This window comes from Channa argus, chromosome 3, assembly GCF_033026475.1.
Source record: "Channa argus isolate prfri chromosome 3, Channa argus male v1.0, whole genome shotgun sequence".
NCBI lineage: Eukaryota > Metazoa > Chordata > Actinopteri > Anabantiformes > Channidae > Channa > Channa argus.
The window spans coordinates 23,713,090-23,738,791 of record NC_090199.1 but is presented as its reverse complement, the minus strand read 5'-3'; the positions used below and the strand labels follow the sequence as shown (position 1 = coordinate 23,738,791).

At 39.2% G+C, this 25,702-nt stretch overlaps 1 protein-coding gene across 3 annotated transcripts in view; it reads right to left on the bottom strand.

The window, feature by feature from the left end:
- Positions 1-233: 233 nt before the first annotated feature.
- Positions 234-25,702, bottom strand: part of grk4 (G protein-coupled receptor kinase 4) — a 43,326-nt gene continuing 17,857 nt past the window's right edge. Inside the window, exons 3-16 of one of the 3 annotated variants that reach the window (XM_067498136.1) lie at positions 25,109-25,221; positions 23,691-23,768; positions 22,822-22,922; positions 17,877-17,969; positions 17,257-17,320; positions 15,876-16,016; positions 10,249-10,439; positions 8,709-8,746; positions 8,115-8,204; positions 7,652-7,860; positions 5,827-5,964; positions 4,906-5,043; positions 4,395-4,572; positions 234-3,502 (exon numbers count right to left, since the gene is read on the bottom strand). In XM_067498136.1, coding sequence (XP_067354237.1) covers positions 4,396-4,572; positions 4,906-5,043; positions 5,827-5,964; positions 7,652-7,860; positions 8,115-8,204; positions 8,709-8,746; positions 10,249-10,439; positions 15,876-16,016; positions 17,257-17,320; positions 17,877-17,969; positions 22,822-22,922; positions 23,691-23,768; positions 25,109-25,221 — 1,571 coding nt within the window. In that variant the 3' untranslated portion in view covers positions 234-3,502; position 4,395. The remainder of the gene's footprint in view (positions 3,503-4,394; positions 4,573-4,905; positions 5,044-5,826; positions 5,965-7,651; positions 7,861-8,114; positions 8,205-8,708; positions 8,747-10,248; positions 10,440-15,875; positions 16,017-17,256; positions 17,321-17,876; positions 17,970-22,821; positions 22,923-23,690; positions 23,769-25,108; positions 25,222-25,702) is intronic. The other 2 variants (XM_067498134.1, XM_067498137.1) reach the window with 2 other exon arrangements.

The window sequence follows — 25,702 nt, the reverse complement described above, 5'->3', positions numbered from 1 at the left end:
GTGTGTGAATGAAGACCACGGTCCAATAGAAAAAAAACAATCTTTCGTGAATTTCTATATTATGGGTAAAGCAAGTAACAGTGAACATTTGGAATAAAATCCAACATGCAGCAAATTTTGGTATGTTGACTATAACATGCGTCACATGACATGATGAACATGACACTATTTTTTTACCCTTCCCATCTCTCTTTGCCTATTTATACGCAACAAAACGAGATGATACAAAGAAGTCGTGACACTAGTATTTTTATACAAATGGCAGTGTATTATTTCATAATTACAAATGTCTGATATGGTACAACAACCAGTGATACAACTTGTACAAGAATTAACAATGACTGCAGTGGTTGAATGACATGACTGTACAGATACAAAAAAGAAGAAACAAAAATCAAGTCCCAGGCCCAGTTTGAATACCAATAATACATTTGGTATTCTTCCCTCCCTTGACAATATCACTTAAGTAACATATCTAGACAGAAAAGTGCAAAACCCTGGAGAAGGTCTAGCACTTTTTTACATTTTTTATGTTCTTATGTTATCCCCTAAACCCGACTCAAGTGACATAAATGAACTGAGGATCTCTACCTTCTCAACTCATCCCAATATTTTGGGGGAATGACCATCACCATCAGTGCCTTGGATGGAAACAGAAGAGAATCAATACTTGTTTTCAAACTGGGCCATCTCAGCTGGTCACCTTGCCATTTATAAAGTTGTCCTCAGATACCAGTAAGATATGTTGGCACTAGAAGGTCATCATTTACATATACAAGGAACCTGAAGTATTACAAACCAATACATGCTTGAGTATTAAAACATATGTATTTTTTTAAAACAGGCATTACAATGCACTTAGTGCGGACATTCAAAACTGTTGAGTTGTTTTACGTTCCTTTATGTGAAGGAATTTCTCTCAAAATGGACGGAAGGATAAAGAAGTTGAAAAAAGTTGGCATATCAGAACCCAACTCTGTAATTGGCACATAAAATAAAGGCGGTCAGTCTTTAGTAAATTCTTCAGATAAGAAAGCAAGTTTGATTTATGTAGCTTTTGGTATCATTGGCAAAAAAGTTAAAGACACTTCCTATCGTCATTGTCCAAACATACACCATAGTGCAATGAAACAGAATTTCTTGACTGCTATACTGTATGGATGGTGTACAAGTAAAGTTACTCCAAACAATGACAGAGGCATGGGTGGCAAACACAGTGAATGTGTGTTAGAGCTTACTTACATGTTAGAAATACATAATTTACAAGGTTTTTGAGGCTAAAGAGCTAAAAGGCTAAAATCTACATAGGCAAGAGAAATCAGCTTCAAAATGTGCCTGAGGGAAAAAAAGACACTCAGAAACTCATGTGACAACAAGCAAACGACAGCTGAATGCATATTTGATTCCTGATTCTGAAAATGGAATGTACAAAAGAAGAAAACATTTAAGAACAAGCAAAGTTGCCAAATTGGTTATTAGATTGGGAGTTATACATGTACCATTTTAAACTTATGTAGTCTTAAACAGGTAAAAATGAACTTGAGTGACATTTCAAATCCATACGTGATTTTAAATTATTGTACTGAAAAAGGCAGACATTGTCTTTTGTGGAAATAAAAATCATTCAAATTAATTTAACCCTTGCAGGTAACAGAACTTTAACTGCACACGGGTGTAGCAAATTTACGGCACAGATTTAACAAAAGCTGCACTGGCATACAGTGTAATATACACATACAAAGCTAACATGTCCAGATTGAGTATTCACAGCATTCAAACGGGGAGTAAAAAGCCTCACAAGCAAAATCGCTTCAAATGCCTCTGAAATGCTAGTGAGAAATAAATAGAGAACATAATGAATCCTGGTTATAACAGTATTCTGAACTTCTTCATGATTGTTTAACTTGGGAGGAAACAAAAACACAACAGAAAGGCACAACAATCTTGTTTATGCAAGAGGGCAAAAGTTCCTGTACACAGATCATCATTACTCTGCAGGTGGGAGTTTACACATTATTTCCCCACTTGTTCCCGGTGTACACACATACAGTACAAGCAATTGTCTCAAGTTATTCCTATGAGAGAACAACATACGGAGTCAAGGGTGGATGCTATCATGATGAACAACTTTGAGTTTCATCACTAGCCCAGCTTTAGCCATGGAATCTAACTGGAGGTCTACTAGCAGGATATGCGGCAAACAGGCATCGTGCAATCTATGATCAACAGGCACAGAGGCCAAAGCAGGCTGTTTCTTGGCTCAGTGCAGAGGCTAATAGCTGCTGACAGCTGAATCAATGGAAGTTAGTTTGATGCAACATCAATTTGTTACCTAGATGAAGCCACTGCAGGTCAGATCCCTGATACAGTGCCATCATCAACATCAGTCTCTCCATTTCAAATCATTCTGTAGTCATCCAAGTGTGGGCTTTCTGGTATGCTAAAATTAGGGGGAGCAAATTACTAAGAAATTTCAAGGGGAAATAATATGCACTCTGCAGCCTCATATTAGCTGGTCACAGCAGAAAAAACAAAGAAAAGCCATATAGTACTACCAAAGCAGAGAAGAACAAAGAATAAGAATAAATCAATGTCTGATGTCTGAAATCAAAGTTCTGAGCCTTTTGCAGCTCATGAAAGAGTTTAAAAGTCTTGGAATGATTCAGTATCACAGAGAATGGCCTGTGTTGTATCCCCTTTGTATTTTAAATGTACTTAACGTTGCACGCGCTGACTAAAAGATCATTCAAAATAAATCTACGCACTTTTTAGAACTGAATTGACACATGCATCCAAAAGAGGGTTTACTACTCAATTATGCTAAATTTAATTAAAGGGGTAGACAGAGATATGGGAAAGTTGAAGTAGCATGACATCAACACAGCAATGTTAAACTCGACTCGATTCCTCTCTATCATTTGGGTCTATACTCTTCATTCAGATCTACCTGAGCCTGGAAAGATGTGGAGGCTTAAGGTTAGTCTGGAACCAAGAGGATCTAATGCACTAACACCACATCACATAGGCCAAATGAATGCCAAACATATAGCACATGTAAAAACAAAAAGGCTTTATGCTACATTGAAGAAAATAAAAAGACTACTGGTACTGTGCTTCTTGAAAATCTCCCCAATACACATTACCCATACTCATTCCAAAAGAAAATTAAAAGGAAATAATAATGTAATGTATGCATTCAAGTGGTACTTTTATGGCTTTTTGTACAATACAACCTTTAGTGAAAATATACATCTAGACATAAATTCAAGTACAAATGTACAAAATCTTTAAACTCATACTTTTTTTCTTTAATTATAATACACTTTTAATACAGCTCATAAATACAGGTCAACATTCACTGAATTCCTAAGATTTGCGCTCGGTTGGAGTTTGTGGTGAAGGTCAGCGGCGGGAGGCGGAGGAGGAGGCAGGTGGAGGGAGTGGTTTAAAGTCGCGAGGGCTCTTCAATCTCATCGTCACTGTAGCCACTCTTAAAACAGACCTGGGGAGAACCAAAAATCAGGATATATCACTAACATCAGCAACCTTCAGCACCGTGCCTTCTCACGTACTCTTTAAGACGACGTCACATCCTCCAGAAACGCCGACCTTCACCCAACCACTTCACGTGCATTACTGTCGATTAGCACCCAGCAGCTTTGTTACGGCAAGTTAAAAGGCAAAATAAATGAAGAAATAAAAGACATGCAGCTGAAGTGAGGGCAGGAGCTTGTTAGCAGAAAGTTAAAAAATGAAAGTAGTTACGAAGCCTACCATAATGGTAGTATTACAAAAAATGTAAATCTCCAAATGATTGTGTGCATGCTACCGTGCTACCTTGATATACAGTATGTGCTAGATAATATTGTACTGTATGTTAAGCATGACGAGTTATCTTTGATTGATGTTAAATTTTTGTGTATTGGACGTATGAACATGCCTGCATGTCTTTCAAACTGAATACTGAATACGAGGCCCTAAATCATGTACAGCGGCTTATAAAGCTTGCTTTGAATAAACTCACAGCATCTCTTATCTGAAGTTTTGCCAATATCTATCATTGTCCGGAGAGCTTATACGAAACTACTGAAAGATAGCATAAATAATCTGCTTAATGTCAAGTCTTCCCACAACCATAAAGAAGCCCTTTCAAGACAAGAGTCCTCAGACTTGACCTTCTAAAACAAAGCAGCGCAGCAACAAATGCAAGAAAGAATATGCAAAAGGGATTAAAAAAGCGAATGAAATATAAGAACAAGAGAAAGCTAGGCCCTTTTCTAACCTACTAAAACAACTTAATGTTCAAATTCCTCAAGAGTAATCTTTTCACATGCTGAGGTTAGACGAGGCCTGGAGAAACAAGGCAGGAAGGAAAGTAGGAAAACAGGAAGTACCTTAGCCCCCACCCCCTCGAACAGTTGCCGGAGCACTAGCACTTGCCTCTCTTCTGAACAGGCGGTAGAAGAAGCCTCTCTTTGGTGGAGGGTTAGGCCGGTTCATGTCCAGGTCTGGGCTCAGTGTCCCGTCTGTCTCATAGACATTGATTTCTTTGAAGCATTCCATCTCAATCATCTACGAAAGAGCCCAATAACTTTCATGAGTAGGTTAGATATACAACAGGACTGTGGGTCAGCACAGTGTGATTTGTTTATAACATACACACACCTGTAAATGTAACTGTTTCAATAACCGTCTAGTTTAGACATTTGGAATATAAATGAACATCTTTACACATTGAGTAACATGACTCATTCACAGAAAATGGCATGTTGACCTTTACATTGATTTATCGGCCTAAAGCAAGGATTTCCTTACTGGCTCCTATGTCATCACCACTACTGTACTGCATTGTATTTGTCTGCTGGGGGACTGAACAATGACATCATCTCAATGAGTCCGCAGTACCTCATTCTGCCACGGGATGGAGACACTGCCTGTCACAAACTTGTGGTAGAAGTCATCGTCCGTGGGGTCAAGGTTCACGCCTTTGACAGTGGAGAACTGCTCAATGTCGAGGACGTCTTTACAATACACGGCTCGAGGCTGAGGAAAAGAAGAAAAGAAGAGTTTCAAAAGAAGGGTTCAGCTGAAGACGCAGAAGATGAAACATGGGTGAAAAGTGTCATTGTTTTAAATGAAAGAGTAAAATAATAAAATGAATGTAAAATATCCAGATGGATATTAGAGTAATATGTAAATCTTCACATGCCTGACAACTCTTTGCTGCTCTGTTTTCCACAGTGCAGCCCTACTGACCTGAATAAACCAAAATAGAAATGTAGATAACACTATCTACTTACAGCTATTGATTTAACCTCTCAGGTCAGTCATTCCCCCTCACTCTGTTTATTTATGACACTGAAAATGTAATGATTCGTTCTATGAACAGCTATGTTATCCCAGGCAAGTAAAGGACCCAGATTAAAGCACAAGAAAAGCTTTGTGTTTCCTTCTGGGGGCAAGTAGTGATCTATGCTGTTACACACTAGAGAGTTTCAGTACACTGTGACCACAACCCTCAAATGCAGCACTGGAGGAATTAGTATTGGAGAATTCACTTTCATTTACTAAGGAAAACATTTTCTTTCCATTTTAACCCCTAGTTCTGGATTTTGTGTGACAACACTAAAATCGCTTGCGTGCTTCTCACCAACCCCCCCACTGGCTACCATGATTAACTAGCTTATTCTGGATGAGTTTTTCTTCTTTCTTTTTTTTTAAACTTGTGACAATGGTATTTCCTGTATACTGATTTGCAGCTCACTGAGGTTTCTGGCTACACACTGTTGATCAAGCCTATGTGAGAGAGTGTATGTGTGTTCTTACATCAGGGATAAAGGGTGGGTCCAGCATGCTGGCCTCCAGTCGTTTAAAGTTGATATTTCTGAATATGGGGTGTTGCTTGACCTCTATAGCTCCACGACCCTGACAGCCCAGCCGCTCCTTGGGGTCCTTGGCAAGGAGCTGACACACAACAGAAGGAAGAGGGAAAAGAGACTGAAACACTGAAGCATAATATATTTCAAATTTCACTTATAAGAATGCATCCATCCATAAATCATACTGACAAAGAATTGAAGAGGGCTTCTCTGATGTTGGACAAGTGACTGACCACCCAATACATTCAAATACAAATGTATCAATTCAGCAGCATTATGGATAGAATTAGAGGATGTTTCTACGTGAGCCTCTGGATAATATCACTAACACCACCTACAGTACAGTATGCTTATGAAGTGGATGAGTGCTGTTTAATGGTAGTCTACTAGCAGACACACTCTCTGGCTATGTTGTCACTCACAAGCTGATGTCTTTCACAACAGACAAACTGTTGGCGTTTCAAATTTTTCACGACATCTCACAATTTCTCTCTCATTCCCATTTGTTTTTCTTGTTCTTGCACAACTCTTGCCCAATTTACGCCTGGGTTCAAAGCAGAGCCTGACTCTCAGTTTCTGCTCTTGACAGCTTGGATCACTTGTCTATTTCGGGCTGTGTTAACTGCCATCTCTCTAGCATGACAGGGGCTCCTGCCCCACACACACATTCTTTATTATCTTTCTTCCATTTCTTGCTGAAATCTTTCTTCTGCACCCCACCGCCCCAGGGAGTCTTTCAATCTGCTAAACCTCGGGGTCAGAATGTTCCACTGCGTCACACAAAACGTCCCCTCCTGTTCGGAAACAAAGCGGCTTAGTGGCTCCCTCTTAGAGACCAGATCTCCTTAAACCTGCACTCACTGATTTTATGTGAACACAGGCTGATATGACTGTGAATAATGTGAATTAAATGTGTTATGATATAACCTGCCTGGTAGTGCCCATCAGCTGAATGGAGAACTTTAGCCTCTTTCAGCGCAGGTTTTGTTTTTAATGAAAAAAACATTACAATTCCTCCTCAGCTGATGAACATAAAAGAGCATAACAATATCAATATAAAATATATGTTGGCAGCTAGACAGCAAATCAAAACATAAAATAAATAATTGTAAAAAAAGCTGTAAAAAAATTCTACACTTTCAGTAAATTAACCACGTTGGTATACTTTTTAGAAGTTTTTTTAAACATAAAGAAAACAAAAAAGTTAATTTACAAACATATTCAGAAACCAGATTTTCGCCTGAAGCAAAAACCTTTTTCAAATCAGATTAGAATTTTAGTACGTCTTAAGATCCTATTCAATCTGACAATGCAACCACTGCTGAAACACATTAGAATTAATTAGTTTTTTTACTGCCTGCACATACGGCCTGCCACCATTAATCAGTGTTGGCACCTTACTGTCCAGTATGAAAGAGAGGAGTGCAAACATACATACAGGGGTTAATGCAGAGTTGAAAAAGTTTCATATTTGATATTTTTGGACAAGCTTCTGTTCAAGCTAAACTGGAAGGAACATACTGTAACTGAGCGGCTAGGGAGGAGGAAAATGAGTAATGATTTGACTTTTGCACAACAGGCATTGTTATTGTAAGCACACGGCTCACATTTCAGTTAAATATGCACATTTCTTTCACTTCACTACCTCTAATCTGACAGTCCCTTTATGTCCTCAATGCTATTAGTCTCAAAGACTGTTCTAACCATATCTTTCCTGACCGTGTCCTTTTTCTGCCCTAACCTAATCCCACTACCCATCTATTCACACTTACCTGTCTGCAGATGTCTTTTGACTCCTCAGAGAACTTATCAGAATACTCCTCCGGATCCTCCCGCACTCGTCTGTCCACCTCCTCCCGCTTCACGCGTTCCTTGCGTTTGCGGAAGGGCGACTGCCCCTGGATCATCTCAAAGATCAGGCAGCCCAGCCCCCACCAGTCTGGGCTGAAAGTGTAGCTCTCGTTCTGGATCACCTCTGGAGCTGAGAGAGGGAAAAGTAAAAAAGAGAAAACATAGGCCAGCTGAAGCATATTTTAAAATGTCTTGTAAAGAGGTAGAGTGTTTAGATGTGTACAGAGGGAGCAAAAGGCCGAGACATGTTGATGTAAAAAACGATGAAAAGTTCAACTACAGAATCTGAGAGTTGATTTATTATATAAGTGTAGCTTATAGGTGTATCAATAAGCAGATTTTAGCAGTTTTCTTTTGTCAATTGTCATTGTATCAAATTCTTACCCATGTATCCAACAGTACCCACTCTCCCACGTATCGTCTCTCCTTCAGGGATTTGAACAGCAAGTCCCAGGTCCGAAATTCGGATGTGCCCTAAACAAAAACTAGCGATTACTTGACTGAGATCATTTTGATAAGAATTTATACTTTGTTTCAGTGACACATGGAGGAACGATAATCATTTTCTAGATATCCAGATTTGCACTGACAAGTAGAGCAAAGTTGAAAGCCAAAGTGAACTGGCAACGGTCATATTACACTTAAATAGCCTTGTATGGTAAAAGTATGAAAGGAGAATAAGAAAAGTAAGAGCTGCCAATATTATAAGACCAGATCATGTAAGAGAGAACAGATGATACTGGAAATTCACTAAGTAAAGGGGACATTTTAGCCTGTGAAAGACTTGGAGACGCTCTGCTGTTTTTGGTTGTTTGTTTTGGACATTGTGAGCTATGGCTTATACCAAATAAACAGTGGAAAACAAATGAAAACTTCGATCCAAGAAGCATGCCTATGTTTTACCCCACTCTGGCCTGCATTTAAAAATAAATAAATTAAATTAAATTAAAAAAAATAAAAAACAGCATTGGGACATACCACGATCATCCAGAAGAATGTTTTCAGGTTTCAAATCCCTGCAAAGGAAGAAAAAACACATATCTTTGATTATCTGCATTTTTAAAAATAAACTTATATTTACAACATCAAAAACGCTGGATAAATATCTCTATTCTTTGTCGACATTTTATTGTCTTTTATTGCCCATGTGCTTTGTGACGTTGAGTTTCTAGAGTCTTTCATAGGGATTATTACAAGCTCATCTGCACTCATGTTACAATATAAAAATTTTATTATTGATTAAAACATCTAAAAAAATTTAACTAGGCCACTAATTAATGCTGACATGTGACTATGTTGGTCATGTGTGGCAGCACACGTCCTTTAAGAACATCAGTATTTATTTAAGCATTACTTTATGGCTCCACTGAATGTGGCTGCTGCATTACACCTCAGTGAAATCAGTACACCATTAATCCAGTCATACTTTATCATCCAGGACTTTATATTTGCACTTGTTTGCAGCCTTCACAGACATTCACACACACAGCTACAATGTATTTCCCTGTAGCTGGTCCCTCATGAAGCTGCAGCACTGAGCATGTTATTTACATGCTGTTCTCCACCACTAAACACCAAACTTACATAGCATGTTAAATGCCATGAACCATTACCTTTTCCTCCTTCTATTTTATAATTCATTCACGCCACATAGTAAACTGACTTTCTGCTTTGGTTTCCACTGGAATCAAAATGCTATGTTGACAATGAATGGGCAGCTGCAGCTGGCCCAGACTTTTGTAGCCGTATGTGTGAACGCCCGGTTACACAACTGCAAACACTCCTATGGAAAACATCTTTTAATAACACAAGAGCTGAGACAGATAGTTGGACATGCAACTGGTTTATGGTTTAGTTTACACTTCTTGACTGGTAAGATTTGTCAATTAGGTTTTTGTATGCCACCAATTTAGTGCAGCACTTGAATAGAGCCAGAGGATTTTAATATATTTACAGCAGAAATGTTCTGTTTTCACTAGTGTTTGAATCCTACATTTCCCATGATGGAACTGAATAGGATCTTTCTTTAGACTCTCCTCGTCTGGTTTAAAAAAAACAAACAAAAAAAACATGTTTTTTGAACTTACTGTGACATCATCAGGATTATTTTCTCAGACTTAAGAAAGTTCCCCCAGTGTAACAAAATAATTTAAACAACTGATTTCACAGGCTGAGTGGTAAACTGACTTAGTATGTAAAACTGATGTGCCGCTTTAAATGACACGCCATTTATCCAATTGTAGGCAAATACCCATGTATGAAAACAAGCTTACATAATGTGGTTCTGGGATTGTAAACCTCACAACATCAGTCCTTGGAGACAGATGCTTAAAAACACCCCTGATGTTTTTCCTAAAGCCTGAATGATTAATGGTGTTGTGAGACATCAACGTGTCCTCTAAACAGCAATGCTAACATGAAAAACAAAAAAAAAAAATTGTGTTTTTACTTAATTTATTTTACTCAGTTTACCATCAACACCTGGGCCAAATTGTTTCTGACCTGCATGTGACCTAACCTGTAGACTATCCTCTCACGGTGCAGGTCCTCAAGGCCACAGCAGATTTCGGCAGCATAGAAGATGGCTCGCTGCTCATCGAAGCCCGAATTGCCCATGTTGTAGATGTGGAACTTTAAGTCACCACCATTCATAATGGTCAACACCAGGCACAGCGCATCCTTGGTCTCATAGGCATATGCTAGACTAACCTGGAGAGGGAAGTAATTTTTTTTTTGGGGGGGGGGAGAATAAAGGAGGGGAATGAGAGGTTAGAACAAAAGTAGCCAAGGGTAGAAGAGACGACATAAGAAAAAAGAGGGGAAAATGAGGAAGATGGAAGGGCAGTGGTAAGACACGGGGTAGTTAGAAGACCAAGACTTTCATTTGGTTTGTTTAATGACCCCAAATGATAATCCATTATCCCACACGGAATGTCAAGAATGTACACAAAGAGACATACCACAGACGTGGAAAACCAGAAGCTTCTTCTCCACTCATCACTCCATTGCCCCATGTCTTTTCTCTATAATCCCACCATCTATCTCTCTTTTCACCCTTTATTCCCACCAGCATCCCCCACCCCCCCACCCCCATGGGTCAGTGACACACAGGGTATAGTGTGTGTGTATTGTGTTGTTTAGTCCAAGCAGGATGTTGTTGCCATCAGGAGGACTCCCATCTGCTATAGAGTATGAAGTCAGAGACCAATTGCAAGAGGGGATGGGAAAAATCTTATGGACTCACTCACACACACTCACACACACAGACACACACACCCACCGCTACCAGTTAAAATAAGTTTTTAGTTTTCTACATCACAGATACAAAATCTTTGAAGTAATGTACATGTGATAAATACAGTGTAAACAGAGCAAAAGTAGCCAAAGTAGCCATCTGATGCTTTAATAATGGCTTTGGAAACATATAACATTATCTCGGTCAGCTTCATGTTATAGTCACATGCAATGCTTTTCCATCTCTCCTGAAGGAGTTCCCATTTACGATCGGCAGTCTAACTGATCCCAAACTATGCCACAATTTGGTTCAGGTCAGGTGATTGTGGAGGCAAAATGATGTGCTCCATTAGTCTTCTTCTTAATCAAATATATTTCTGACAGGGCCTGGAGGTGTGTAGCTGCAAAGCGTTGGGCGTGCCATGCTGCTTAAATGTGCTTTTAATTCTGAATAAATCCACAATTCGCCAACAGTGTCACCAGCAAAGCACCCCCACACCATCACACCTCCTCCTTCATGCTTCACAAAAGGAAGGAAAGATGCAGATAGCATCCATTCATCATCTCTGTGGCTGTCAACAAAAGACCAACTGGAACCAAAAATCTTGTACTAAAGTATTGATTTTCACTGGTCCAATGCCTATTCCTTGTGTTTGCTGGACCGCAACTGCAGGAGACCAACAATTTGACCATGACGGCATGATTTAGTTTCCCTAAACAGTAGAGAACATCATTCTGTGGACAAAGGCTCAAATCTGAGGTGCAGTTAATCACTGATATCTGGTAGGTAAATCTAGTCAACCTATCATCTGTAGCAGAGGTAACTCTTGGTCTTCCTTCATTGGCGTGGTCCTGATAACTGCCACATTCAAAAGCTTTTGATGCTTTTGCAAACTGCACCCAAAGTAGCTTTCAATATTCTTAAAAATGTTCCAGACTCACTGGCCTTCATGTCCTAAAATACTGGTAGACTGTCTATGCCCTTTACTTTGGTAAGCAGTTCTCACCATAATATGGATGAAATTGTTTTTAAATGAGCTCATTTACTGTAAACAACACTGTCTTGGCATGACACAATCGATCTCAAATGTTTTGAAAGGCATGAAATTCCACCAATTTGTTCGTTAATTGAAAACCATTCCAGGTGACTTATTCACCAAACTGGTTAATATATTCAGTAATGTGCATAGGTGTCATCAAACCAAACAGGGGCTACTTTGAGAAATTTTTCAAAAATATTGAACATAATTGACAGTGTTGATGATGTTAAAAATAATCTACAATGAAGGAAGTGGGGGAAAAAAAGACATTGAATGAGAAGGTGTTTATGAACGTTTGACTGCTACTATACAGGACCTGAACAAGTGCAAACAAAACAAAAAAATATATAAAAAAAAGAGGAGTAAATTTTCTTATGCACGCCTCCACAAACATGTTTATTCATTACATTACTATTCCACTTGGCACCACAAAAACAAGCCTATCATACTGGGATTGATGAAAGTATTTTTCACAAAATCTACAAAAGCACAGATGAAATATACCTAAAAAGCTAGCTATAGTGGTACTGTACACACAAACACAGGAAAATCTGTTTAATTGAAAGTCAAACTTATAGATTGTATTTAAAAATCACCATGAGACAATAATTAACCCTAAAAGATGGTTTATTGTATGAAAACACCATTAACAATAGGTCTGACTCATTATGTAGGCTGTAAAGAACCTACAAAAGTGGTGCCATACTAAGGGTGATGGATTCGCATGAGACATTTCTTACGCTGGCCTATCCTATTAGTAATATAGAAGAATCCTAAAAGCTTTCACCATTTTCCATTTTGTGTGAGCACCCAAATCTGGCCCCCCACACGCAAAATATCCTACACACTCCTGTTCGCAGGTAATGGATAAGACAGTTCATGAACATTAATGCAGTTTACTTGTTCTTTAATCAGCTATTCAAGTTAAATTTAATAATTACCAATTGTTTAATTCCAGTACATGATCCAATACTGTACCTTCACAATGTTTTGGGATGAAACTATTGCATACTAATATTAATATGTCTTTTTAGTAACAAAAAATATCTTTTTTCTAATTCTGTTTTAATTTTTGATCATAAAGCTGCATCTGAGTGAGGTAGCTCTACTTCATGTGATACCTTAAGAGGCTTTGAAGTAGGGTCACCCTATGTCTCAAACACACATATAAACACCCACACAGAATATATGGATGGGTTATTGGTTAAAATGTAGAAAGCCAACAGTATGTACTGACTAATAGTATGCACTGATCAAAAAAAACGGTAAAGAAGAATAGCGAGAGAGAGAGAAATGAGGGGTTTGAGAGAGCACTTGACTCTTCTCCTTGCTACTGCTGTTTGGTCAGTGTTGCTAGGTAACAGAGCTGCTCTCGTAGGTAGAGAGGTACATGAAGAGTCATCAGTTCTGCCTGCAGCACAGAGAACGAAACACACACACACACACACAAACTGTCTCTCTCTCTTACAGAATCGTGTGCCAATCCCAGGTGACAAGAGCTGTAAGTCTGAAGCTCTGTAACAAGCCCACTCCAGCCTGTGTGTGTGTGTATACACATACATGCCCATACACATGCTTCTTGCATGACTCACTTAAAACAAGGACGCGTAACACAGCTCATGCTGCTTCAGAATCCAACTAATCTAACACAACCATTAACTTCAAATAAAGAACATTGAGAGGCTCTTTTCTGCTTCGGTACAGAACAGCCCAGGTTACTTGACTACAGATCAATATTGCAGTACTATACAGTTAAATAGTCATGTTCACTATTTACACATGTATATTAAACACTGCACACAGAATGCAAATGATCCCTCTGTCCCTTCAACATGTTCCAAGTCTTTTAAACAAGCACTTTTTTCTTGTCTTTGGAGTGATCCTTTTTTTAGAGAAACAAACCACAGAGCCAAAGCTACATTTTTGTCTTTTGCTCCATCAGCACCTGAGATGTCACTTTCAGTTGGACGAACCTGAAAACACGTAGTTTTGCAAATACGTTTGAGTCTCATTTTCAACACAAATAATTAAGCAGCAAAGAAATTCAAGCATTTACATTTTTATACCGAAAGGATTAATACCAACAATTGCTACTGGCTTACAATATGAGTCTTAAACATTTGATAAATACTCTATAAAAGTTACTCAGGATTTTGTGAACTCTTTCAATTTATAGGTAGTGGACTGTCAGCTGTTAGTTTGTGCTGTTTAATACTTTGACGTAGACTGGAAGAAATGAAAAGCTACGTGACTCCCCCCCAAAAAATGTCATAAATAAATAAAAAGAAGGTTGGTATTAGTACCAGCCAAAAACCACTGCTTCCTCATGACTTTTCTTTTTGTCCTTTCGGACGCAACACTCCCCAATGTCAACCAGGCTTGGGATCGGCACTGCTCGGCTGGGGATGGAGATGGGCAAACTGTGTTGGGGGTTCAGTGTCTTGCCCAGAGACACTTGGACACGCGGTCGGGAGGAGCGGGGCGGGAGCCTCCGACCCTATGGTCGGTAGGCAGCCACTCTACCCACTGAGCCACTGCCGCCCCCACTGCTTACTCATGAATACAGCTCAATTTATAGAAATCCTCCATAGAAAAATCTGCCAAGAGCAACACCACCATTAAGAGTTCTAGGCATGGCAGTGCACTGGCAGGGTAATGATTTGTTTGTCTGTTTGTTTTTTAGCTGGCACACATGCTCAGTGCAGGACTACTTTCCTTTTAGATTCAGTTGCTCTACTGAAATGTCATTTTGCCTTAAAGTTTAATCAATAATGCACTGACATGTACAAAACAACACACACACACACACACACACACACACACACACACACACACACACCAGGCCTTTTCCTGTATTTTATGGTGCTTCAACCCAAACAACAGAGGGCCCACTTTTATTTATTCAACAATACTAATGGGCTTTTTCCCTGTTGGTTGGTGTACTTATAATACCATTTCCTTTTGATGGAGCCTGCAATGCTATTGTGAAATACCTGCATATTGTTCCTCATATCAGTGCTTCCTCAAAACTGGCTGACATTTAACAGTCCCTAACACTTCATGCTCAGGTTACTGCTGTGATTACAGTTTTGTTCAGACTCAGTAAAGTTGTACGAGCATATGAGATACATAAAGTTTTGTTGATGGGTCACTGCAAAAAAAGGCTGGATATTTTAAATGAAGTAGTTATCATGTTCAGCAGATTGTATGCAAGGTGACAAAGTTTTAAAGTAACCTATTCATCAACAAATGCAGGATATAGCACAAAACCAGACAGTTTGAAAGTGAAGGGCTGTGAGTGGTTTTCCACGCAATGTGGACATGCAGAGGTACAAATACCAGTACTGAGCTCCACTGAATCACAAATGCATAACAACATTCATTTGGAAATTGTATAATAGCAAACCACACTGTAACAATCAGATTTAAGAATACATTCAAGCATTCACAGTTCATTAAAGGCTGGCAGTATGCTCCAAATAAAATCAAATTTGGCGTGTTTACACAGGTATAATGGAAGTTAGGCACCTGCAACTAGTCAATAATGTCATGTGATTCAACCCCCCTCCCATAGTTCTATACATGCCTCTTTCCACCGCCAGTCACAGGCTTCTCCACCTGGTATTGACGTCATTAAACAAACAACTCGAGTCGCAGCAACTGTCTGTAACAGCTGATCAGCAGCCTTTGCAAACACGCCATTCAATTTAATTTGCAGGATCCTGGAGCCATGACAAACAATGTTTTCACATACAGTACATGCACACACAGGCGTGCGTGCACAAACACAAACACACACACAAACACACACACACACACAAGACAGGTACATTTCTGATGAAAAGTTGAATAAGAAAAAGGTAGTACTTACTACAAAACTACTGTTAACTTTTTCTAAAATGCGTTTTTCGTTTAGTGCCATTGCTTCACCTTTTCTTTTCTTCACTCGTTTCTTTTCCAGCTTTTTACAGGCGTACATCTTACCGGTGGCACGTACTTGGCAGGCACAAACCTGGAAAAAAGCAAGGAAACAGATCATACATACACATTCCTAGAAAAACTAAACCTTAATTAATGCAAGTTTAGTTTTTAGTTTTATTTGCACATGAAAAAAAAAAAAACGCAAAAAAGCAGAGAAGACGACACAAAAATGCAGAATAAATATGACTGGAGAGGTCAAGAAGCTGCTGGCTTATACGTCGAACCTTCCCTACACGTTCAATTAAAATTCAATTAAATGAAACTCAAAATAGTGAAGTTAAAAAGAAAACCTTTAATTTAGTATAAATCATAATCCAAAGCATTCACAGAGGTGAAAAAATATTGCTGATGATATGAATAATAACCAACTACACATCACAAACCAAATGTATTGACATTGCTTAAATTATTTACTTAGGAATTTCAAACTTATGCTATCAGGGGGAATACTGGCAATGGCTCTGTTATCGAGAGGAAGATAAACATAATGTTATAATGTTCCACTAGTATTATGAAAATTAACCTGACATTTAGATACAAAATAAATAAATAAACGCGCTCGCACACACACCAAAAAAGATGGGAAAGGATGTGGTATTTCTAAAAATGTTTGCTGTATACTGAAAGAATGTTTCACACAGTGGCTTATGGAATTCATGGGGACAAACAATATTATCGTAAATCAAGTACTTATAAATCAGAGACAAATAGTTAAAAATCAAGACATATTGAGTAAACTATGTAGTTTGCTGAGGATTCCCAACGATTTAACATAGACTTTATATTTATTATAAACCATGCGAACATGTTTATTCCAATTCAATTTTTCATCAACTAGTATTTTCCAAGAAACAAGTATGAGAAACCTGAGTAATCTGTACTCCATCCACAAATTCCTCACCATAATTCCTACTTTTGTGTACTTTCTGCCCTTTCCTGCAAGTATTATGAATAACAACTTTTTAAATCATCTTACCAGTTTACTCATTTCCTCATCTGTATTTTTTATTAAAGCATGTACATCTGTATTAAGGTAAAGTCACACCACAGATTTCCCCACCCAACATTACGGCATTAGACATTAACAGCACTACGTGTCAAAGGTTATTTGTAGCAACTTAAATCATTAACATTAACATCTCATTTCCAGCCTTAATGTGCAAAGGAACACTGGTACTGAACCAACAGTACCCTCCATGGAAACTTTAATAAGCCCAACACAACAGTAAATGGTCATAGTTACATCATCTTTTGATTGCTGTGAGTCTTACCTCGCCAAATCCACCTTTTCCTAGTACTCTATAATGTCTGAAGGTATTTTTGGTAACTGGTTGCCTGCAGGGATGGAAAGAGAAATAAATGAGAAAAAGACAAAGAGAGACAAACTAAGGAGGAGACATAACTGACGTGTAATTCTCTCAGACCATGTGGTGTTGCAGACAGAGTAATGCTTTAATATATTATTAATCCACCCTGATGACTGCTGTTTCCAGCCAACCATTATGTAAAGCATGATTAATTATTAACCACTCACACAGAAACACTGATTGGCAGCACAACTTTTATACACAACACCGCTCCTGCTACTGATCTATACTGTGGTCATTTCTTGTTTGTTCATTTGCCAGTTTTATTAACATAAATTTGTTTTTTTTCTATTCTATCCATTATATTCATTGTTAACTTACTCTATATTGTGTCTGGACATGGCCAGGAAGTTTAAAAAGAGACAAAGTGCTGCCCTTAACAAACAGAGAAGTAGAACGAAGGACACTAAACTGAACAGTGAATATTCAATGTGTGTAAGATCACAGGTGTCACTGTTATGTAAGAAAAAGGAATGGGTTGCATGTTTGCTTTACCAAGTGTGTAATCTGCAGTGACTACCCACCTCTCCAACCATTTCCACTGCAGGAAGCGAGAGAAGTACATGGACTCCTGGTAGGAGGAAAATGGAGCTCCACTCAGGTAATCACGAACTATTCTGTAGAAAGGGAGGGAGAAAGAATGGTTGTGATCATTTTGATAACAAGTTAATAAGGATGTTGCAGTGTACATGTCAGGAGAAAAACAAGCCAAGGGAGGATTTCTGTCCAAAACCTTCCATACAGCCAAATGAACGACCTACATGTGCCCCCACAGGACACCTTTTAAACTCTACAATGACTACAAACATCCTCTTTATTTGACTACTCCCTGAAAGTGTGCGTGTGTGTGTTTTTAGGCATTGCCGGCTGTGTTACAGTTCAAAGCTGCTCTCAGTGGAAAGATGGAAAAAGCTCAGTGTTGATACACCATCATACAAAATACAGAATCCCTTTGAACAGAGACATTCCACTCAGCCAGGAAACGGGGGATTTTGGGGAAACCTTTTTTTTTGTTTGTTTGTTTTTAAGAGTGTGACACTGAGTAGAACACGTAATCGCACCTTCCTCACACGTGAATGTGGTTGTGAGTATGTCAAAATCTATCCGATTACGTCAGATACAGAGATACATTTGCACCAAGAAAGATCTGAGGCAACTGACTGAAAGGATCAAAGTTATTTAAAGAATGACGGGGTCATGAAAGGTCACAGCCTCATCGTCTCCAGACCATACATCAACTGTCACACCGCAGTTTGTTTTTTTTACAACGTGACTCATATTAGTTCCCTTTTTACCTGTTGTTTGAACAAAAAAAAAAGAAAAAAAAAGAAAGAAAAAAAAGAAAAAATGTTCTCTTTAACCCCATGGCACCAAACACATGGACATGGACTGAACTGAGACATGTTTACAGTTACTTCAAGGTTTGGGATAAAAATAATACTGGTCAGCAAAACTGTCTTTGTTTCTGTGCCTCCTTAACAACTACTGTCCTTGTCTTCAGTTGGCTGATTAACATATTCAACCACACTCCGAGAACTATGGACGTCAGTGGGATCTGGTGTTTTTTCTTGATGTCTCGGTGTCCTCTCTTCATTCAGTTTTATATATTCAGACACAAGACCCCCCCCCCCAAAAAAAAAAATTATTTCTCCGTGATTTGGTTTAACACTAATAACAGAAGCAGTTCATCTATGTGCTTTTATGCAGCAGCAGGAAAGCTGACCCAATGCCCATACATTTTAATTACCATAAGAAAAAAATCCTATTAAAATAAAATAATATAAAATCATATTTTTATAATGGGGCAAAAAATTCAGCTAATTAGATAAATAACAAAAATAGACTAAAGAAGTGATACTGTGATACTATATTCAAGGATGGGAGACCTTCTAAGATCTTTTTTCAGAAAATATGACGAACAGCAAATCTGTTCCTACATTTAAAAGGTAACATTATCATCCCCTTTCCCTGATCTGCCAATTTGTTAACAGTAGCACCAAAGTTCACAAACAGGACTCATAGTAACATTAGATTAAGTCTCAGCAGCGGTCACTTTGCCTTTTAAGTCATTAACCAATAAGATAATAGCTCAAAAAAGTAAAAAAAAAAAAAAAGGTTTTCAAATGCTTAGAAAAACGGTTGACTGGGGATATCAAGACTCAGGATGAGAACACCGAACAGAGGGGAAAAGTGTAAAAGCACCACTACTGAAACGTAACTCCCCACACAGCAGAACCTTCCATGAGTCTAATAAGCATTAGTGTTACACTTAGCAACAACATGGTCTGTCAGCTTATTGATTTAATAATAGAAGTATAACAAAATATTTGATTTATAGAGGATAAAGTCACACACAGGCAGCCCCCTTCAAATTCAAATTGAAATGTACCCGCTGAGTTTTGGTGTAAATACTGTTTACCTTTAGTGGTGCTCACCACTGTGCATATACTTGAGAACCAACTAATATGATGAATGTGTTTCCTTTCTTACTAAAAGGTACTAAACTCATTGCTGTCAAACATTATGGAAAACAAAAATGTACTGATATTTGTGGTCAAATGTACTCTAATCGAAAACAGCGAGTGTATGACGCCGTTCCTGCTTTTTCTACTGCTGACCAGTAGGATCACAATATCTTCTGCCAGGCTACGAAACATGACTAAAAACCAAAGAGGTACAAACCACAGTTCCCACCGCTGCCACCCAAATGCTGACGAGATGCTCATATTTGGCCAGGAGATTTTCCTTGACCATGTTTTAAAATTACTTCATCACTAAGGAGGATGAGTAAAGCTGCCTGTGGTTACCAACAGCACTGGGGTGGCTGTTCTTGGCAAGAGGCTCCAAGCAGAGAGTTTCCACAAGGGGAGCACCTTCTACTGTGTAAAAGCAAACTGAATTATGTCATCATGGGACCCGGCTGCCCTGCACATGAGAGGAACGTCCATCTATATAAGACAGTCCTCAGCAACATCTACAGGATTTTATCACTGTTGTCTGATAAAGCTTCACAGCTCAGACTTGCACCCATGTTTACTTATCAGGTCAATAAACTTTTATTTAGAAGGTAAAATTGCCCGTTGACACTTGACACACAGAAAGGGGATCCCAAAAGGCAGGAGCCCAGCAGTGGCTGACTTACGAGTTGAGCCTCAGACGGACTCCACTGGGAGTTGAAACAAACACAGCAACACGGTTTGGTTACACAAAAGGAGATGGAGAGGAAGAGAAGAGAAGAGAAGAGAAAAATCACCAAAGAGACCTGTGTCAAGATGCACATGTACTGAACCTCCACGATCTACTCTTAGTATGACATAATCATATGTTCCCCTGCAGCTGAAGAAAACCCATGAGTGAGGTAATACTTTTCTGCTAGTGGGTGTGTTGCTCTGTCAAAAGTCACGTTTCCACGTGCAGTACCATGCTTTCCTACAGGCTCTCCCTCCAAGAAGAAAACCAAGTAAACCCTGAGTCAGAATTACGTATCGGAATAAAACAACACAGAAAGCCAAAACTCCACAGCGGAATATAAAAATGATAGTGGAAGGAGTGATGAGCAAACTGGAACAGGAATCCCATTCAAAAACATCTGACCTGATGCTGCAGCGAGGCTTACAGTAACATAAACACATGCCTGTGTTATTCTGTGCTTGTACACTCTGCTATTTTCCCCTGCCCTCCTTAACACTTTATTTCCATTCCTTCTTCACTTCTGCGTTTTTCCCCTCCTTTCCTCACTCTCCGTGGGGTTTCCTATTCAGCCCTTCATGTGCTTTCTGCCGGTTCTGTTTTGAATCCGGTCAAGACATTCGAATGGAGCTGAATCTGCGCAACACAAAAGGTGGAACTTCAGTTTAAAAATGCTGCCATCTTCACCTCTGTCACACCCGTTCTCTGTTGTTCTCAGCACTGCTGACTGCACTGAGACGTTAAAGAAGAAGCGGGTGAAACTGACCTAACAACGATATCAGGATATGTGAATAACGTAAGAATATGCTAAACTAAATTTGACAATGGAAGAAAACGCCCAGGTCCAGAAAAAGACACACTGATCACAGCTCCAATATGCTCTGAAAACAGTTCATCTGTTCCCCACAGCTTTGTGAAGCATATGGTTTACTGAGTTCACAAATCCAACAGCTCCAGAGCAGTCTTCTACACGCCTTTTGCCAAAACAAGAGCGCAAGCTAAGAACATAACTGAGTGTTTTCCCACCCACAATTCCCACTTGACTCCTGAGTTTCTTCTAGCAGATTCCGGTTTTCCCTGAGGAAGTTCAAGTGAATCAGAGGCTGGTCACAGCATTTCCAAACCAAATCTGTCTGCCTGTGTGGCGAAATGTTGAGACGTTGCAGAAATAGTGGCAATGCCAGGATTGAGGAAGCGTATTTATTTAATCAGGGGTATACTGGAAGTTCTGTGTATTTACATGTTATATTTATGTCATATTTCTTCTTTTAATGTTTTTACATTATGCCTGACAATTTAATGACATAAAATGTGTTACATGGCAGTGTGCTGTGTGGCAGAGATTCTCAGAGTGTATAAGTGTTTGAGGTGTGAGTCACAATTTGTGCAGAAATTTGCATTCTGTACCTTAAAATGGGAATCAAGCTGCATGATACAATTGGATTAATATTCAGTGTGACTTACAATTTTAAAGATAAAATCTCTGATGTCTATCACAAATGAATGTCTATAAATTTGCAAAGAAATAAGAGGAAAAATAATACACTTTTATTTGAAGTAATTCAGTCATACAGTTCTACATGCAGCCATATTTTTTTTATCCAAAGCTATGTTCATAGCAAATTAACTGGCTTAATGGGTACATTGTCTATTGATATATATATTGTTCAACAGCTTTTAAAAACATGTAAGTTTATTCTTATCCAATTTATGTCTGCACCCTGGTGTGATGCAGTATTTTCAAAGTACTACACTATCTGCAGTATATCTCTCAGTCACGAGCAACAACATCTGGGACAAATTAAGTTATGGGGCTAATACATAGTTATATCGCACTGAATGTGTACCTGAGTGCGTGTGTGCATGCGCAATGAAAAGTACATTTAGGTAATAATCCCCAGTCTGTTTGCTTCTCCTGGCTCTCAGAGCAGGAAGCAGAAACACCTGTAGGAGTGTGTGTGTGTGTGTTTGTGTGTGTGTGTGTGTGTGTGTGTGTGTGTGTAAATCCATGTTTATGTGTGTACAGGGAACACTGAGGTGGCTGTTGTTTTCATGCCAGCCATCCGGATGCTCTCTGCCCACTGCTCTTTTTCATTTGCCTCAACTGTGCTTGTGTGTTATTGCACACCAGGTGCCAGCTGCCTCATCATCACTAGTGACACGGTGCACTAGTCAACACAGTCTATAAACAAACACACGCATACGCGCGCTTTTGATAGGATTTAAGATTCTATTAGTGCCACTGCATTTTGACGACAAAAATGGAAGATGGAGACTTACTTGTTGCAGTCATCGAAGAGCTCCTTACATGGACTCTGCTCCAGGCTCTCCCGGCACCCAGCAACTACATCCTGGGGTATGTCTGGCAGATGGGCTGCCGACTTAAGGGTACAGACAGAAAAAGAACAGTGAGAAAATCAGACAGAGACAGGATGTAAACTAAGACAGTCAAGACTTAGGATTCAGGTCAGAATGATTTCAGTAAGATTGTGAACCGGTACAGTCTTGCTAGTAGAGAATCAAGTCTGTGATCACAGTTTGCCAGTTTGGTCCTATTAGTTTGGTGGTTGTGGTAAGAACACAAGTGAAATCCCCACAAGGGTGTAATGTAGTACATAGCAGAGATATACACTGAAAAGTTAAACTTTACCCAAACCATTTCCTCTTGTTGGCAGTGTGGGACAACCTGCTCTGATTACAGTATTTGAAGCTGTTCGTCATCCATTCATCATTATTATGATAAATGAAGTCCAGTTAAATCTTGGTCAAACCAAAAAAGAAGCGTAAACATACTCGTATAATGTAATGTACACAAGGCAGTACTAAATGTGCATTACACATATGTGAACTGACACAGTTTAGATGGAGACCAAAGTAGATCAAATGCATAACATATGTGGCAGATCACTGGCAAATATATGTTTAGTCATTTAAAAATGTAAATTTAAAAATAGCATGAACAACCATTAAAATAATTACCAAGCAAACTATATGTTTATATACTCTAAACCATGCATTTTACATAGATTTTTGCAAATGTGAACACATTTTATTTTTAAACAATGTCAAAAGTATGTCTTATGTCCATAACAGCAAGCTTTATTATTTATTATTTTATTATTTTATTTTTAAATGTACGTGCATCTCACCCCATTATTAAAGTATGTGTCTAAAAGATTCAGTCCACAGTCCCTCCTCTTCTCATCAGGGGCTAGCTGGTACATGGCCTGTCATAGAAAAGCAGAAGTGTTAGCAACCATACCAGTGCAGGAAACTGTACCCATTCGGCCATCTACAATATGTCTCTAAATAAGGTCAGAGATAGGCACCAGAAGGCAGAGAGGAATGTTAAAAGAGGGAGGAGGAGTGAGAAGGGAGTTGGGGTGGGGTAACCAAGGTTAATAAGAAACAAGCGACAGAAAAGAAATTTAAATAGAGGAGGGTGTGGGGACGCAGACAAATAGAAAAAGATGTTACTGAAAACATCCCATCTTGGTCAAGGCACCAATCTGACAACCTTGTTCATTTTTACACTCCACGCACACTCTACATCTATCACTTACCACAAGGAGGGTTTTCACCCCGATAAACCACCCTAGACTGTTTTTGGTCACATAGGACAGGGCGGCTGTAGCTCACTTGGTAAAGGCAGTCATGGGGTCAGTGGTTCGATCCCCGGTCCCGGCTATATGTCGAAGTGTCTCTGGGCAAGACACTGAACCCCTAAAGGCCCATTCTCATTCCCAGCTGTGCAGTGCTGGTCCAAGCCCGGTAGAAATTGGGGAGGGTTGTGTCAGGAAGGGCACCCGGCATAAAAACTGTGTCAAATCAACATGTGGACAATGATCTGCTGTGGCGACCCTGAACTCACGGGATAAGCCGAAAGGATAAAAAAATAAATAAATGACAGTCTTCAGTTGGACTGCTTCAAGCCTTTTTTTTTTTTTAAACCCCCCTAGCAGGAATGGTACCAAGGCATGCTACCACGTACCACAGCCGAGGCATGAAGTCCGCAGTGGAACACCAAGTTAAGAAAGTAATGTTTATTTCTTGATTTTTCGTAAATGAGTATGTGTTACTACCAGTGTACAGCTGTACATGCTTGTCAGCCAACTTCGAAAAAGACTAATGTAAGTTCTTATTAAATAAGCATGATCTCCCTGTTTTCCTTTCTCACATACCTCGAGGGGTCTAGACACAAGCTCAGGCCTGTGTTTGCCTACTCACTCAGGGGACCTGCCTCTGACACGGGTTTGGCCTCATGACGGAGTAAGAAGGGTAGGGTCTGCTCTCTGACAGCCTGTGTAAGTTGCTAATCAACCTTTACACCCACCCCACCCAGCACTCCGTGCTAATGCCAAAAGCAGGCAAAGGACCCAGCCCTTACTTTCTTTTCCCATTCCTTGCTCTGCAGGGGACAGCATCAAACAAGTCCCATGGGAGAAATCACAGAGAGATGAAGAAGTAGAGACTGAGAGGAACATGGAGAGGCAAGAGGAGGTCTGAAAGGAAGATATTGTTTAAAAAAAATTAGAGAATAAGTAGAGCTTAAGTAATAGGTACATACCACAGCATCCATAAACTCGATGCAGCGTTTGAGCTCTGGCCTGGTATCACAGTACTGACGGAATAACAGCCGACCAATGGGCTGCTTCTCACATAGACTGGTGTAGTCCCTTTCTGTAATTGAGAGAGGAGAGGGGGGGGGGACACAGATGAAGAAAAAAAAGTCTTTACTATTTGAGCCTTTAACAGTTAACAAAAAAAAAACAACCACAAAAAAACGTGTTTTTCTGAACTGCTCATAATCCACAGAAGTCCAACAAAAAGATCACAAGCTGTTGTTGCTCCATATTAATAAAGCTGGGAACAACTACGCTACACTGTTTTAGGCAGAATTATACTTCTGTGCTCTGCACATAAGTGTACATACGAATGCGACGTTCAGATATGTTTGCACGAGTTTCTTTTATACTCGATAGATGTACATGTCCGCAAGGGGCATTATTGCCTTTAACAAACCTCAATTGACAGAAAGTGAAGAAACAACCTGTAAATAGAAATGTGCGTGTTCTTTTTTATAAATGAAAAGCAGATTTAAAAGGTAAAATGGATACAACCAAATGAACTTTTTCCAACCCTTTGCAGGAAAGGTTCATTG